The sequence below is a fragment of the Tilletiopsis washingtonensis genome, assembly GCF_003144115.1.
Source record: "Tilletiopsis washingtonensis strain MCA 4186 unplaced genomic scaffold FA09scaffold_24, whole genome shotgun sequence".
Classification (NCBI taxonomy): domain Eukaryota; kingdom Fungi; phylum Basidiomycota; class Exobasidiomycetes; order Entylomatales; genus Tilletiopsis; species Tilletiopsis washingtonensis.
In genome coordinates this window covers 252,180-265,503 of record NW_020312021.1, presented here as the reverse complement: position 1 = coordinate 265,503, position 13,324 = coordinate 252,180, and the positions used below count along the sequence as shown (strand labels likewise).

General features: G+C 69.5%; 6 protein-coding genes across 6 annotated transcripts; 3 read left to right on the top strand and 3 right to left on the bottom strand.

Annotated features, from left to right (window-relative positions):
* Positions 1–248: 248 nt before the first annotated feature.
* Positions 249–925, top strand: FA09DRAFT_341400 (hypothetical protein; the record flags this gene model as incomplete). Its single annotated transcript, XM_025744445.1, has 4 exons — positions 249–328; positions 384–473; positions 530–576; positions 639–925. The coding sequence occupies 4 exons, from the start codon at positions 249–251 to the stop codon at positions 923–925; spliced, it is 504 nt and encodes a 167-aa protein (XP_025595473.1).
* Positions 926–1,324: 399 nt separating this feature from the next.
* FA09DRAFT_282845 (RNA-binding domain-containing protein) lies at positions 1,325–2,175 on the bottom strand (the record flags this gene model as incomplete). Its single annotated transcript, XM_025739836.1, has 3 exons — positions 1,325–1,595; positions 1,861–2,080; positions 2,136–2,175. Coding segments are annotated over 3 exons (531 nt in total), but the record flags the coding sequence as incomplete, so codon positions are not given.
* Positions 2,176–3,423: 1,248 nt separating this feature from the next.
* On the top strand, positions 3,424–7,104 carry FA09DRAFT_332358 (hypothetical protein). Its single transcript, XM_025743423.1, has 3 exons — positions 3,424–4,036; positions 4,098–4,196; positions 4,257–7,104. The coding sequence occupies exons 1-3, from the start codon at positions 3,918–3,920 to the stop codon at positions 6,856–6,858; spliced, it is 2,820 nt and encodes a 939-aa protein (XP_025595471.1). The 5' UTR covers positions 3,424–3,917; the 3' UTR covers positions 6,859–7,104.
* FA09DRAFT_332356 (hypothetical protein) lies at positions 6,961–8,339 on the bottom strand. Its single transcript, XM_025743422.1, has 4 exons — positions 8,180–8,339; positions 8,006–8,120; positions 7,417–7,872; positions 6,961–7,346 (listed from the first exon to the last, which is right to left on the bottom strand). The coding sequence occupies exons 1-4, from the start codon at positions 8,250–8,252 to the stop codon at positions 7,289–7,291; spliced, it is 702 nt and encodes a 233-aa protein (XP_025595470.1). The 5' UTR covers positions 8,253–8,339; the 3' UTR covers positions 6,961–7,288.
* A 358-nt stretch (positions 8,340–8,697) lies between these two features.
* On the top strand, positions 8,698–10,981 carry FA09DRAFT_341396 (MFS general substrate transporter; the record flags this gene model as incomplete). The annotated part of the gene is made up of 10 exons (XM_025744444.1): positions 8,698–8,924; positions 8,980–9,178; positions 9,232–9,825; positions 9,883–10,104; positions 10,158–10,203; positions 10,262–10,500; positions 10,554–10,604; positions 10,660–10,673; positions 10,723–10,794; positions 10,852–10,981. 10 exons carry the CDS (start codon positions 8,698–8,700, stop codon positions 10,979–10,981), a joined length of 1,794 nt encoding a protein of 597 aa, XP_025595469.1.
* A 157-nt stretch (positions 10,982–11,138) lies between these two features.
* On the bottom strand, positions 11,139–11,588 carry FA09DRAFT_332354 (hypothetical protein). Its single transcript, XM_025743421.1, has one exon. The coding sequence runs from the start codon at positions 11,512–11,514 to the stop codon at positions 11,200–11,202; it is 315 nt and encodes a 104-aa protein (XP_025595468.1). The 5' UTR covers positions 11,515–11,588; the 3' UTR covers positions 11,139–11,199.
* Positions 11,589–13,324: the final 1,736 nt, after the last annotated feature.

Below are 13,324 nucleotides of genomic sequence, written 5' to 3'. Positions count from 1 at the left end.
TCTTCAGGCACGGCCAGCGCCTGAGCTGGTAGGTGCAGATAGAGAAGGAGAGAACGCGAACGCAGCGGGGCACACGACGGGGCGACCGAGGCTTGGCCGTGTCGCAGCAGCTGCTCCGAGAGCACATAAGAAGCCGCCCCCGCGCGTCAGCGCTGCCCTCATCTCCCCATCTCTCGCGCCATCTGCTACCTTATCCTCTCTCGCACGCCTTAGCCTCCCTCACCCCTCCACACAACTCTTCAGTCATCATGCTCTTCTCCAAGCGCACCCTCCTCGTCGTGGCCGCCGTTCTGTCTGCGCAGGCGCAGGCCCAGAGCGCCCGTGAGGAGTGAGTCGACGACGCTGCCGCCGTCGTTGAGCTCCGGCTGACGCCTCACGAACAGGCTGCAGGCTTGCATTGTCAACTGCTCCAGCACCGCCGCCACGAGCGTCGGCTGCACGGGCCTCACCGACATCAACTGCTACTGCGCCAAGTACGTCGTCGCGCAGCTATCTGCGTCGACGCTCTCGCTGACTCGGGTCCCTTCAGGCAGGAGTTCGCCAACGAGGCCGGCGCGTGCGCCGCCAAGTGCCCCAGTGAGGCGCTTCGTCTGCTGTCCAACCGCCGGCGGCTCGCTGACACGCTTCTGCTCCCGCAGACTACGTCGACGCTGCCCTGCAGGCCGCGTTCGGCCAGTTCGAGGACACGTGCAAGAACGCCTCGACGCCCTTCACGCTCACGCTGCCCTCGGGCGGCAGCGCCGCGTCGCCCACGGGCTCGGCCAGCTCGGCGCCCGCCGCCTCGGGCACGCCCGCCAACGGCAGCGTCACGAGCGCGCCCGCTGCCGCCACGAGCGCGCCGGCCAAGGATGCCGCCGCCGGCCTCGTCATCCCCGGCCTGGCTGCCTTCGGCGCCGCCGCCGCTGCCGCCTTCTTCGCCCTCTAAGCGAGCGGCCTGCTCTTGCCCACCTCCAGCGATGCGCCTCGTCCATGTCCACTCGAGCGTTCGCTCCCCGCATGGCCTCTACCCCTGGCCGTCACCTTCGTAATACACCCTCTCTCTCCCTCTCTTCCGTGTGTGTGTGTGCGAACATGTCATTAGCTGATTCAGTCGTCGTCGAGTCGCAATGACTGCTGCAGCGTTAGCGCGCGACCATACCCTGTGCCCACTGCGCCTACTCACCTTGTGCCCTTGCTCGACGCTGTCGCTGCGCTCGCGCTTGCGCCGCGACGGCTCCTCGCTGCCGTCGCGCTGCTGAGCGTCGCCGCGCATGCGACCAGCGTCCTCCTTGTACTCCTCGTCGGCGCCGGCGGGCACCTCGCGGCCGCCCTCCTGCTCCTCCTGCTCGCGGTAGAGGCCCTCGTGCTCCTCGCGGCGCTCGCGCTCGCGCCGTAGCCGCTCCTCCTCTTCCTGCAGACGCAAGTGGCCCCAGCCGCCGCGACCGGCGTCGTACTCCTGCCGGTACTCGTCGCGCACCTGGCCGCCGCTGCGCCCGCGCCCGTACTGCCGCCCGTCGACGTAGCCCGGGTCGAGGTCGCAGCGGATCACGCGCTCGTCGAGCTTCGTGCCGCTGATGTGCCGCATGCACGAGAGCGCCTCGGCGTGCGTGTAGTACCTGCGCAGTCGCGATCAGCAGGGCATGCGGTGTGAAGGAGCGGCTGCAGTGCAGTGTCTAGGGCGCATGGCACATCGCCTCGCTCGTGCTGCCAGCACAGTAGCGCCTCGCCCGGCTCCTGACAGCGGAGCATGGCCTGACAACGACGATGTGCGAGCACAAGACATCGCTGGCCAGCTAAGCGGCGCTGCCGTCTAGCTATCACCACCATGCTCTCTGCATCGCTAGACTCCGCTCTGCCCATGCCTCTCGCCCGCGCACTCACTCAACAAACGCGAACCCACACGGCGTCTTGGCCATGCGGTCGAGGCCCATGATGATGCGCCGGATGCCGCCGCCCTGCGCCGGGTGCGCGACGCGGCCAAAGAGCTCGTACATCTGCTCCTCGGTCGTGTAGAAGCTGAGGTTGCCGACGTACAGCGTGCTCGTCTTTGCCAGCGCGTCGAACTGGCTGGCGCGCGAGGCCGTGGCGCGCGAGTCGCGGTCTGCGAGGAGATGATCAGCCTTGAGATCTGCAGAGGGGCCTCGTAGTGTACGCACACGTCGACGGCGCATCGGCGGACTCGACGACGGACGACATCGCGCGCAGGTGAGGAGGAGGTGGAGGATGCGGTGGGCGGAAGCGTGGCTCCCCGCACAGCCATCGGCGGTGAGCCGCTCAGCGGACGCTGGGCCGGCTGACTAAGCACACGCGCCGCTCCCACGCGCTCTGCCCCGATGCCAAGCCGCCTGCGCTGTCCGCCTTCTGCAGGCTGTCAGCAGAGAGGCCTGCCGCTGCTTCGTGCGCAAGGGTCGGCTTGCCGCTGCGACGCTCTTCCTGCTGCGCTGGTGCTGCTGTCAGCTGCTGTTCCCTCTGGCCTCCGGGCGATGGCGCGCCTTGGCCCTGCCCGCCAAAGGTGCCCCTGACGGAGCTCGGCGACGCGGCGCGCGCAGCCGTCATGCGCGCCGCGGCGTGCTCCGCCGACATGCAAGCGCCGTCGTCGGCAAGAGCCTCCTCGAACCCCCACACGCAGAGCGCCAGCTGAGGAGAAGCACGAGCAACTGCGTGCCGTGGCGCATGCCCCTGTCAGAGAGCCAAAGGCCGTGAAGCGCGGCGGAGAGCCCTTTGACGGCCTGCGAGGCTGGACCGACGGCGTGTGCGTCGCCTCTTCTGCTTGCTGCTGCCTTCGCGGCTTGCTTTGGCCGCCCATCCCCACAATTGGACGGCGCTCCAAATGGCAGCTGCTCGATGCGCACGCTCCACCTCTTCGCGGCCACTTGGGCGTCGTATGAGAGGCTGCGATTGGCAGAGAGGAGGCCGCCGCGCGAGACACGAGGAGGCAGACCGTTGGCGTAGCAGGCCCCTGAGCATGCAAGGCACTGCGGCTAGCCGGGCAAGGCGGAGCCGCGCTCTGCTGCCTGCGCTGAGGGATGCGCTGCCGCAGCACCCTCTCATGCGCACACCTTCGACGCTTCTGCTGCGGCGCTGCGGCAGCTCTGCAGCGGGCAACCCGCACCCGTGCGCTCGGGGTGCTGCATGGCTCAGAGCGAGGCGGACTCGTCGAGGACGGCGAGCTGCATGCAATGCACTGGTGCTGGCCGCGCGCCCGCGCCCGTGCCGGTGGCGCCATGCGGAGGCGTCCTGCGCTGCGCCATAGGGGCCCTCGGCGTGCGGCAGGAGCGCAGCGCAAGCACCGCGGCGGGCGGCAGCGCGCTATCGGCACCATCTGATGCGCCCGCCAAGGTACACGCGGCAGCGGCGCCACAGCAGCAGAGCAGCGTGCGGGCGGCGTGCTGCTGCGCCCGCCTCACGCTTGACGGTTGCCTCTGCTCTCCTTTCTCGTCGCACCTGCCACCCTCACTCTGCCCCTCTCCTCGGAGCTGCCTTTCCACACCCCGCACTTTCCTGCACCTGCGCACCAGCAGCTGCAGGCACGCCGCCGCCGCCGCCGCAGCAGCAGCCTCTGCACGAGCCCCTTGCCGGCCTGCCGCAGAGGCGCATCCGAGCGCACGCCGCCGGCCTGCCGCGGTCCGCCACCGCGCGCGCGCATCTCTTGATCCGCTGCTCCCCTGAGCGCGCCTCTTCGCTGCCTCACATCGCATCTCGCACGCATATAAGAGCCACCTCCTGCCTGCCCGCAGCTCCTCTCTCGCAGCCACCTCCTCGCCGTTCCCCGCGCGCGCTCTCTCCCTCTCCGCGCCCGGCCCTCTCTCTCTCCCGCTCTCTCCGTCCCTCTCTCTCTCCCCGGCTCCTTCTCTCGCACCGACTCCTCTACGCTCGCTCACCGCCTCTCACACTCCACGCCCTGCTGCCCGCGCACAGCGGAGCACCCTCCGTACGCCATGACGCACACCCTCTCCATTCGCGCCGCCAACGGCGCCGCGTCGGTCATCTCGGGCCTGAACCCGAGCAAGTTCGACTCGGCCGACCCGCTGCGCCTCTTCATCATCCAGGCCGGCATGTGAGTGTGTGCGCGGCGTGCACAGGTGGCGGAGCAGGCGCTGAGACGCGCCCCCGCACAGCATCATCGTCTTCACGCGCATCCTCGGCTACGGCCTCGCCAAGATGAAGCAGCCGTCGGTCATTGCCGAGGTGATTGGCGGCATCGTGCTCGGCCCGACGTGAGTGGACGGTGTGCGCACCAGCGCCAGGCATGCGGCGTGGCTGACGGCGCGCTGCAGCGTGTGCGGCCGCATCCCCGGCTTCACGGCCGCCATCTTCCCGCAGCAGTCGATCCCGCTGCTGAGCCTCGTGGCCAACATCGGCCTTGTCTTCTTCCTGTTCCTCATCGGCCTCGAGGTCGACGTGCGCATCATCAAGAAGTGCGCCGTGGCGAGCACGGCGATCAGCCTCAGCGGCCTCATCCTGCCCTTCGGCCTCGGCGCGGCCGTCTCGTGGGGCCTGTACAACGAGTTCATCGACACGTCCCGCGTCAGCTTCAACCACTTCCTGCTCTTCACGGGCACGGCCTTCTCCATAACGGCGCTGCCCGTGCTGGCGCGCATCCTCGGCTCGCTCGGCATGCTGCAGTCCAAGGTCGGCACGATTGTGCTGGCTGCCGGCGTGGGCAACGACGTCATCGGCTGGGTGCTGCTGGCGCTCACCGTGGCGCTTGTCAACGCGCAGACGGGCCTGACGGCGCTGTACGTGCTGCTCACGACGATTGCGTGGTGCCTCGTGCTCTTCTTCCTCATCCGCCCCGTCTTCCTCTGGCTCTGCCGCCGCACGGGCAGCTTCGAGAAGGGCCCGACGGCGCTGATGCTCACCATCACGATTCTGCTCATGTTCACGTCGGCCTTCCTCACCGACATCATCGGCGTGCACGCCATCTTTGGCGCCTTCCTCGTCGGCCTCATCATCCCGCACGAGGGCGGCTTTGCCGTGGCGCTGACGGAGAAGATCGAGGACCTCGTGCTCACGACGATGCTGCCGCTCTACTTTGCCCTCTCCGGCCTCAAGACGCAGCTCGGCACACTCAACAGCGGCATCACGTGGGCGTACACCATCGCCATCATCGTTGTTGCCTTCGTGTCCAAGTTCGCCGGCTGCGCGGGCGCCGCCAAGGTGTGCGGCTTCTCGCTGCGCGAGAGCGGCGCCATCGGCGCGCTCATGTCCTGCAAGGGTCTCGTCGAGCTCATCGTGCTCAACATCGGCCTGCAGGCCGGCATCCTCGACACGCGCTCCTTCTCCATGTTCGTCGTCATGGCGCTCGTCAGCACCTTCATCACGACGCCCCTCACGCAGCTCATCTACCCGGCGCGCTTCCGCCTCGCCGAGAAGGACGGCTCGGTGCACGGCCACGAAGGCGACGACTGCGAGGAGGAGAAGTCGGGCGACGGCGCGCTCAGCCGCGCGTCGCGCCACCTCATGGTCGTGCTTGACGGGTTCGAGCACCTGCCCGGCCTGCTCACGCTCATGCAGCTCATGCGCCCCTCGGACGCCACGCTGCCGGCGTCGGAGAGCAGCGAGTCCAACCTGCGCCACCGCAACGTGTCCGGCTCGGACGGCGAGTCGATCAAGGAGTCCTCCTCCTCGTCTGCCGGCGGCCATCCGGCGACGCACGAGCTGCGCCAGGGCGCGCCGTACCAGAGCGCATCGGCCGGCCGGCCCGAGGTCACCGTCAGTGCGCTGCGCCTCATTGAGCTTACCGAGCGCACGTCGGCGGTGATGCGTGTCGCCGAGGCTGAGGACACGCTGCGTGCCGACCCGATCATCAACGTGTTCCGCACCTTCGGCCAGCTCAACCACCTGCCCGTCTACTCGTCGATGGCCGTGGTCGACGCATCCGAGTACGCGCCGACGGTCGTCTCGCGCGCGTCTGGCGCCTCGTCGAGCCTGCTCGTGGTGCCCTGGACCGTGCCGCAGGGCTCCATCGCTGCGCCCACCGGCGAGGCGAGCGGCGCGCTGCCTGCCTCTGCGCCGGCCGCTGCGGGCGTCTTCTCGACGATCTCGAACCCCTTCGACTCGATCTTCGGCCCCGGCGCCGACGGCCCGACGCGCTCGCCGCAGAACATCAACTTCGTGCGCCGCGTCTTCCAGACGGCCACGTGCGACGTCGGCCTGCTCGTCGAGCGCCCGGTCGGCACGCGTTCGACGGGGCCTCTCGGCATTTCGCGCCGCCAGCACGTTGTGCTCGCCTTCATGGGCGGCCCCGACGACCGCGCCGCGCTGGCTCTGGTGCTGGCGCTCTGCCGTGCCAACCGCGAGCTGCTCGTCACGGTGCTGCACTTCAAGCGCGTCGCGGCCGACGAGGCCGGCGACGCGCCGCTGCCCGACCTGCCGCCGACGGTGCACCACGCGCAGTCGCTGCAGCACGGCGCCGGCGGCGTGCAGGACACCATGTACCCGACGATCCACGGCGCCGCGCCGCTCGAGGCGACGCTCGAGGACAACCTCTCCATCAAGAACGCCACGGATGCCGCAGCCGGCGCGCTGGCGGGCCGCCTGACCGTCAAGCTCACGGCCACGTCGCGCCCGCTGCGCGACTTTGTGCAGGCCGTCGACGCCGCCGAGCCGACGCTCGTCGTGTGCGGTCGCGGCCGGCGCATGCCGACGATGACGCACCGCGAGGAGCTGCGCTTCCTGCTGCGCTGCGGCATGGTCGACCCCACGGCCGCGGACCTCTCGGCGCCGCCGACGCGCGACGGCGAGCGTGCCCTCAGCTCCGAGACGTGCAAGGTCATCGGCGAGCCGGCCATGGCCGTCACGCGCTTCGCAAAGGCCTCGGCGGCGTGCCTTGTCGTTGCGGCGCCGATGCGCAAGGCTCCCGCCACCTCCGCCTAAGCACTTACCTTACCAGCACATCCCACACTACTCCGTCCCTCGCTGCCTGTCACTTTTATCCCCCTCGTTGCCCTCAGTGTATCGCCCGTCACCGCCTACCTCGCTGTAAGATCTTCTTCCCATTTAACGACCCCGCGCGCTCCAGACTTGCCCCCGCATCCGGAGCTGCCGCCTCACGATCCCCTCGCTCTCGCACTCGCTGCCGGCACGACATGACCCCCTCCGATTCGTCAATCATATCATCACTGCTGCGCCCCTAGAGTCGTGTGGTATACAGCTCCTGCGCCGCTCCTGGTGGGAGCGAAAGGAGCCAGGGCGCGACTGCCTTGCTCGGCGAGGGCTCAGGGGTACCGGCACCGTCGCCGCCGCGGCAGAGGCCCGATCGCCAGCTCAGGCCGGCTCGCGCGGGCCGTTCATGCTTGCGCATCGCCTAGTCGCCGCCGCCGAAGAGCGCCTGCACCTGCTCGCTACCACCGCCAACCGCCTCGCTGAGAGTAGGATACAGCTCGTCAGTGCACTGGCCTCTCACATGCGCAGAATCTTTGGCGTTGCACTCACCGCACACGACGCGTGGGCCGGAAGCCAGCCTGTGCCGCCCGGGCCTTCTGCTCCTCCTCCAGGCGCTGCTGTGTCGTCTGCGTCTGCTGCTTGGGCGCCTCCTCGGCCCGCTGCTGCTGCTGGCCGCGCTCCGCCTGCTGCATGTTCTCCTGCTCCAGCAGCAAGCCGCGTCGCCGTGCCGACTCGCGCGCAGCGTCGCGCTCCGCCTCGTCGTCGCCGCCGCCGAAGAGCGCGGCCGTGACGCCACTGCTGCCGCCGCCGACGGCCTCGCGCACACGCCGCGTGGGACGGAAGACGTCGCCAGACGGATCGCGCACCACGTTGGCGGCCGGTGCTGCCGGCGCAGCGCGAGGCGCGTCGAAGGAGACGGCGGCGGCGGAGGCCGAGGCACTGCTCTCGCTGGCGTCACCGCCGGCGCTGCTGCTGCTGCTGCTCATCTTGCCCACAGTGGCGTACCTGAGAGGCATGCGATCAGCTTCCAGCTCGACGCACGCGCTGCATGCGTCGCCGTGTGGCCCTGCAGCGTCGCGCAACTGCTTGCGCCCACCACCACTGCCCACGCCGGCCACTCGTCCGCGCTGCGACTTACTTTGGCAGGGCGCGGATCTCGCTGAAGTTGGTGCCGACCTCGACATTGTGCGTCTTGAGGAAGGAGATGAGCGATGCCTTTGTGAAGACGATGGAGGCGTCCTGCGCCAGGTTGCCTGCGCGCGAGATGTGTGAGCACATGTGCGGCGGTGCAGTGAGGACCGCGGCGGCGCACCGAGCAGGTAGGCCCAGTCCTTGGGGTTGGAGTCTTTGCTGAGCGTGGCGTGGGGCGTGAAGGAGGCGGCCATGGTGCTGATTGTCTTGCGGGGTGCTGCGAGGTGATGGTGAGAGGGCAAGCGGTGCGCGTCGTGCTGGGAGAGCAACACATGCCAGCGCGGCAAAAGCAACACGGCGGCAAGGCAAGGCGCGGCGGCGCACGCAGAGGCACGCACGCCGCACCGCCCACGCGCCCCAGGCACGAGCAAGCGCGCGCACGTTCTCGCACGGCACGCTCTCCGCTTCTCCTCTCTCACACCCCGGCACCCCACCTCCTCGCGACCCGCACCCCGCCCTTCGGCCTGGCCCCCGTCCGCACAGCACTGAGCACGCGACCGTGCTTCCAGCCGTGCTGCTGCTGCACACCACCACACTCCTTTGCCCGGCGCCACCTCTGGCCAAGCGCACCGCCCTCTCCAGCTTGCGGTGCCGCCTCCACCTCCCGACTTCGCGCGCCTCCCACCTTCGCGCGCAACCATGTTCGCCTTCCCGCCCTCGCCGCGCGTCTTCTCGCTCTTCGGCTCCTTCCTCGTCGCCGCCTCGGCCGGCGTCAACTATGCCTACTCGTCGTGGGCGCCGCAGCTGCAGGAGCAGCTGCACCTCTCCAGCACGCAGGTCAACATCGTCGGCGTCGCCGGCAACATCGGCGTCTACCTCAGCGGGCCGCTCTGGGGCCGCTGGGTCGACCGCCGCGGGCCGTACAGGTGCGTGTGGTGCGCGTGCTGTGGCGTGGCAGAGTGTTGACTGTGTGTCCTGCAGCGCACTGCTGGCTGGCGCGCTGCTCGTCGCGCTCGGCTTCGGCGGCCTGAGCCTGGCATACACGCAGACATTCCCCTTCAACACGCCCGAGATCTCGCCGTGGATGCTGGCGTTCCTCTCGCTGCTGACGGGTCTGGGCAACTCGGGCGCCTTCACGGCCGCCATGAATGCGCAGGCCAAGAGCTGGGACGGCAAGCGGGTGAGTGCAACGTTGCCGCATGCTTCTCGTGCCAGCTGACAGCTGCCCGGCAGAGAGGCACTGCGACAGCTATCGTGCTCTCGGGCTTCGGCCTGTCCGCATTCATCTACTCGACGCTCTCGCACGCGCTGTTCCCCGGACAGACGGCATCGTACCTGCTGCTGCTTGCGTTCGGTAGCTCGTGCTCCTTCCTGCTCGGCGTCGCGCTCATCCGCATCATTCCGCCGGAGGAGGAGGCGCGCAAGCGCCGGCGCGGCAGCGATGGCCGCGGCTCGTATGGGCAGCTGGAGGCGTCGCCGGAGAGCGACGATGTCGACGAAGAGGGTGCTGTGCGAAGGCCGCTCGGCCGCCGGCGCACGAGCAGCGACGTCACGGGCCGGGCGTTCACGCACGCGCCGCTCGCAGACGACGAGACGCCGTCAACTTCGGAGCTGTCGGATGAGGAAGAGGCATACCAGACGCCTGCGGCTCTGCGCCACAGCAGGTCTCGCGCCGCCTCTACGTCTTCGGCTCACACGCACGAGACTGCAAAGGACGCGGCGGCGGTCAAGGACGTCACTGGCTGGAAGCTCTTCTCGCAGCTTGACTTTGGCCTGCTTTTCGTCATCATGACGTTCATCAGCGGCATCGGATTGCTCGTGATCAACGTGAGTGCGCCCGCTGCACGTGAGCGCCCTGGAGGAGGCTGAGCTTCGCTCCTGCAGAACATCGGCACGATCACGCGCACGCTCTACGAATACAACAAGCTGCACCCCGACTCGTCGCTGGCATCGCTCGCCGCCGGCGCAGCATCACGAGCTGCGGGCCTGCTCGAGCAGGTGCCACGCACCGCGGCGGCAGGCAACAACGCCCTGACGGCTGCAGACATGACGCTTGCTGCGCTCAAGAATGAGAAGGCGGCCGTGCAGCAGATGCAGGCTCACCAGGTGAGCACTGCGGCTCAGCGATCAGGCTGCAGAAGCTGAAGCCTGTCCCGCAGGTCTCGGCCATTTCCATTGGCAATGCCTCGGGCCGCATCATCATCGGTAAGCCCGTGTGCACAGCACATGCTCAGCACGGCGCTGACGCCCATCGCGCACACAGGCCTGCTGTCCGACCTGCTCGTGCGGCGCACCGGCGACGCCTCGCAGCGCGTGTGGCTGCTGCTGCTCGTCTGCTTCCTCGCCGTGGGCTCGCAGGCGATGGCCGCCGCGCCCGACACGATCAACTCGGTGCACCGCCTGCTCCTCGTCTCGGCCGGCACGGGCCTGTGCTACGGCACGCTCTTTGGCCTCGCGCCGGTGCTGACGTTTGAGTGGTTCGGACTCAAGCACTTCTCTCAGGTGCGGCAGACCGTAGCAGCGTGTGACGGCAGCGCTGATGCCCAACACTGCAGAATTGGGGCATCGTCTCGCTCAGCCCTGTGCTGGCGGGCAATATCTTCAACGTGAGTCTCTCGTGCTGGCGGAGCTGCACGGCCGCTCACACAGCTCCCTTCACAGATCCTCTTTGGACGGTAAGCATCACAAATACGCACCTCGAAGCACACACTGACCCTGCCGCAGCGTCTACGACTCGCACGTCCCCACGACGGGCCGCGACACGCACCTGTGTCTCGAGGGCGAGGACTGCTACCGGTGCGTGCGAACTGCTCGCCGTTTCTCGCAGCGCTGGGCTCACCCCTCTCCCCGCAGCTCCGTCTTTGAGATCACCGTCGTGTGCGCCCTGCTTGCCACGGCCACCAGCCTCGTGCTCATCTTGCGGCGCGCCGGAGTGCCCGCTGCGCTGCGCTCGGCGCTCGGCTCACGCTCGGCCTCCGCCTGAGCTGCTTACGCCGGCAAGTGCTTCTCTCTCTAAACTCTGCTCGGGTCTCTCCAGGTCAAGCGCTAATCACAAGGACTTATTTGGTGCGCTCGCGTCGTGATCGGGAGGGTGCGGATGCTGTGCCTCCCGCAGCAGAGCAGGTGGGGCTCCAGATTGTGGAGCTTGTTTTTCCGGACGCCTGCTGCGCTGCAGATGCCTGGCCTGCACCGACGCAACGCTCAGGCGCCGCCGTGCTGCGGCACCAACGCCATCTCACACAAGCGTAGCGCCATGAGGCATGCTGCAGCCCAGCAGAGCTGCCCGGCCGTGCCGGCACATTTCGCGAGACTTGTCCTGTCCCTGCATGCTGCGGAGGCGTGAGCGTCTCGTCCGCTGTGTGGCCCTGCACCCTCCGCCAGCCGCAGCCCAGCGAAGCGGCGCCGGCGCCCCTCACGCCTTCGTCCCGCCTGTGCTTTGCTTGCGCTCTCGTCTGCAGCCGCAGTGCGTGCTGCGGCCCTGCAGCGATGCAGATGCTGCTGCTGTCTGCAGCGCATCGTGGCTGAGTTTCTGCGCTCCTTGGCCCCCCGCCATGGGCATCTCGCCTCGCTTGCGGCCGAGCGAATAGAATGGATGATCAGCGCAGCGCAGCAGCAGCCGCAGCCCGCCCTCCGCCGCCGACGGCTGCTGCACGCCGTTCGCCCTCCGCCGCCGCCGCTGGCGCGGCCCGCTGCCGGCGGTGCCGCCGCCTCGCGCCCTGACCCTGACGTCACGTCGAAGCTGTCGGCCCGCGCTCTCGTGCCGCCGTGCTGCCGGCCTGCGCTGCAGCGGCGTGCGCAGTTGCAGGTGCAGGCAGGTGCAGATGCAGGCAGGGCGCCTGTCCACGCCTGCCGCAGCGGGCGCAGCTGTGGATGGCGGCGTGTGCTCGCCTCGCCGCCTCTCTACGCGCTGTCTGCGCTGCGGCATCCATGTGAGCTTGCCTCTGGCAGCAGATGGCTTGAAGACAGCGAGCGTGAGCTGCTAGGCTCGGCTGCAGGCTGAGGGGCAAGGAGCTTGCGCGGCGTGCCGTGGCGGCGAGTCAAGAAGGGCGCGGCGGCGTGCAGTGCGCAGCGGGTGGCCGGCCGCCTGCGCAGGGCCAGGCGCGAGCGCGGCGGCAGGCAGGCGCGCGCGCGGGCTGCGCGCCTCCAGCCGCGCGCCAGCCAGCGTCGTCGTCACCGCACAGAGAGCGCGCGAGGGCCAAGCACGCGCGGCAGCACCTGATGAGCACGCTGCGGCTGCCTGCGCCTCCTCCTCCTCCTCTCCACCCCTCTCACGCACGCCTCGTCGCGCCCTCACCGCCTCCGCCAGGCCCGCTCGACTCCTCGTCGTGCCGTGGCGCGCCACTCCGGCCGCAGCTCGCCGTCCCTGCCGCCCTTGCGTGGCGCTGCCTGCTGCCTGTGCGCCCGCGAGCCTCTACCGCGCGCGCCCCTCTGTGTGCGCCGGCTGCGATGGCACGGCCGCCGCCACCTGCCTCGCCTGAACGGCACATGACCTCGCCCGCACGGCCGGCCGCGGTGCCTGCGCCGCCCGTGCGCTCGGCCTCGCACCAGGCGGCGCAGAGCGAGCGTGAGCTGCTGGCCGCCATCGGCGGGCCGTCCGCCTTCTCCAACTCCTCGTCCAGCTCCTCGGGCTCGACCTCGACGGTGACGCCGGCGTCCGCAGTGCACCTCGCCACTCCCAGCGCGCGGCCCGGCCGCGCCGTGCCGTCGAGTCCACGTGCGAGCGCCGCCTCCTTTGCCGGCAGCATTGCGCGCACGGCATCGCCCGCCAGCTTTCCTGCCAGCAGCGCCGCACGGCCCGAGTCGCCGCTGACCGGCGTGGCGGCGGCGGCGGCGTCTGCCTCGCCTCGCACGCCCATCGGGCCGCACGGTGGTGCGCACTTCTCGGGTGCGGCCGTGCGAAGAGGCGGCTGGCGCCAGAGCTGGGCGACGGCATCCTCGAGCGCCAGCACGGGCGTGCGGACACGCACCGCCAGCATCGCATCAGCGGACCGAGAGGCAGACGACGAGGCCGCGGCAGACAGCGAGGCCGCTGCCGCCGCTTCTGCAGACCTCGAGCATAACTTTAACGACGGGCCTGCACACGTCTGCTCCTCCGACTTCAGCGAGACGGGCAGACGTGAGGTGCGGCGCACCTCAGACGCTACCACGTCGCCGTCCCTCACAGGGTTCGGCAGCAGCCAGCACTCGGGCGCAAGCCCGAGGCTGGAGGCAGCCGAGATTCTGGCTGCCTTTCCGCCGGATCAGGACGGGCCGGCGTGCGGCGGGTCCGAGGACGGTGGCGAAGAGCGCCTCATCTGGGGCGGGCACTTCATCCAGTCGGTTGCCA

What these genes read in the sequence shown, in the direction of transcription:
- FA09DRAFT_332358 (XM_025743423.1), top strand. Translation starts at nt 3,918, where the DNA reads ATGACGCACACCCTCTCCATTCGCGCCGCCAACGGCGCCGCGTCGGTC. An exon ending in TTCATCATCCAGGCCGGCAT is followed by an intron (nt 4,037 to 4,097) that starts GTGAGTGTGTGC and finishes GCCCCCGCACAG; the next exon opens with CATCATCGTCTTCACGCGCA. An exon ending in GGCATCGTGCTCGGCCCGAC is followed by an intron (nt 4,197 to 4,256) that starts GTGAGTGGACGG and finishes GGCGCGCTGCAG; the next exon opens with CGTGTGCGGCCGCATCCCCG.
- FA09DRAFT_332356 (XM_025743422.1), bottom strand. Translation starts at nt 8,252, where the DNA reads ATGGCCGCCTCCTTCACGCCCCACGCCACGCTCAGCAAAGACTCCAAC. An exon ending in GAGATCCGCGCCCTGCCAAA is followed by an intron (nt 7,873 to 8,005) that starts GTAAGTCGCAGC and finishes CATGCCTCTCAG; the next exon opens with GTACGCCACTGTGGGCAAGA. An exon ending in CGGCCCACGCGTCGTGTGCG is followed by an intron (nt 7,347 to 7,416) that starts GTGAGTGCAACG and finishes TCCTACTCTCAG; the next exon opens with CGAGGCGGTTGGCGGTGGTA.
- FA09DRAFT_332354 (XM_025743421.1), bottom strand. Translation starts at nt 11,514, where the DNA reads ATGCGCTGCAGACAGCAGCAGCATCTGCATCGCTGCAGGGCCGCAGCA.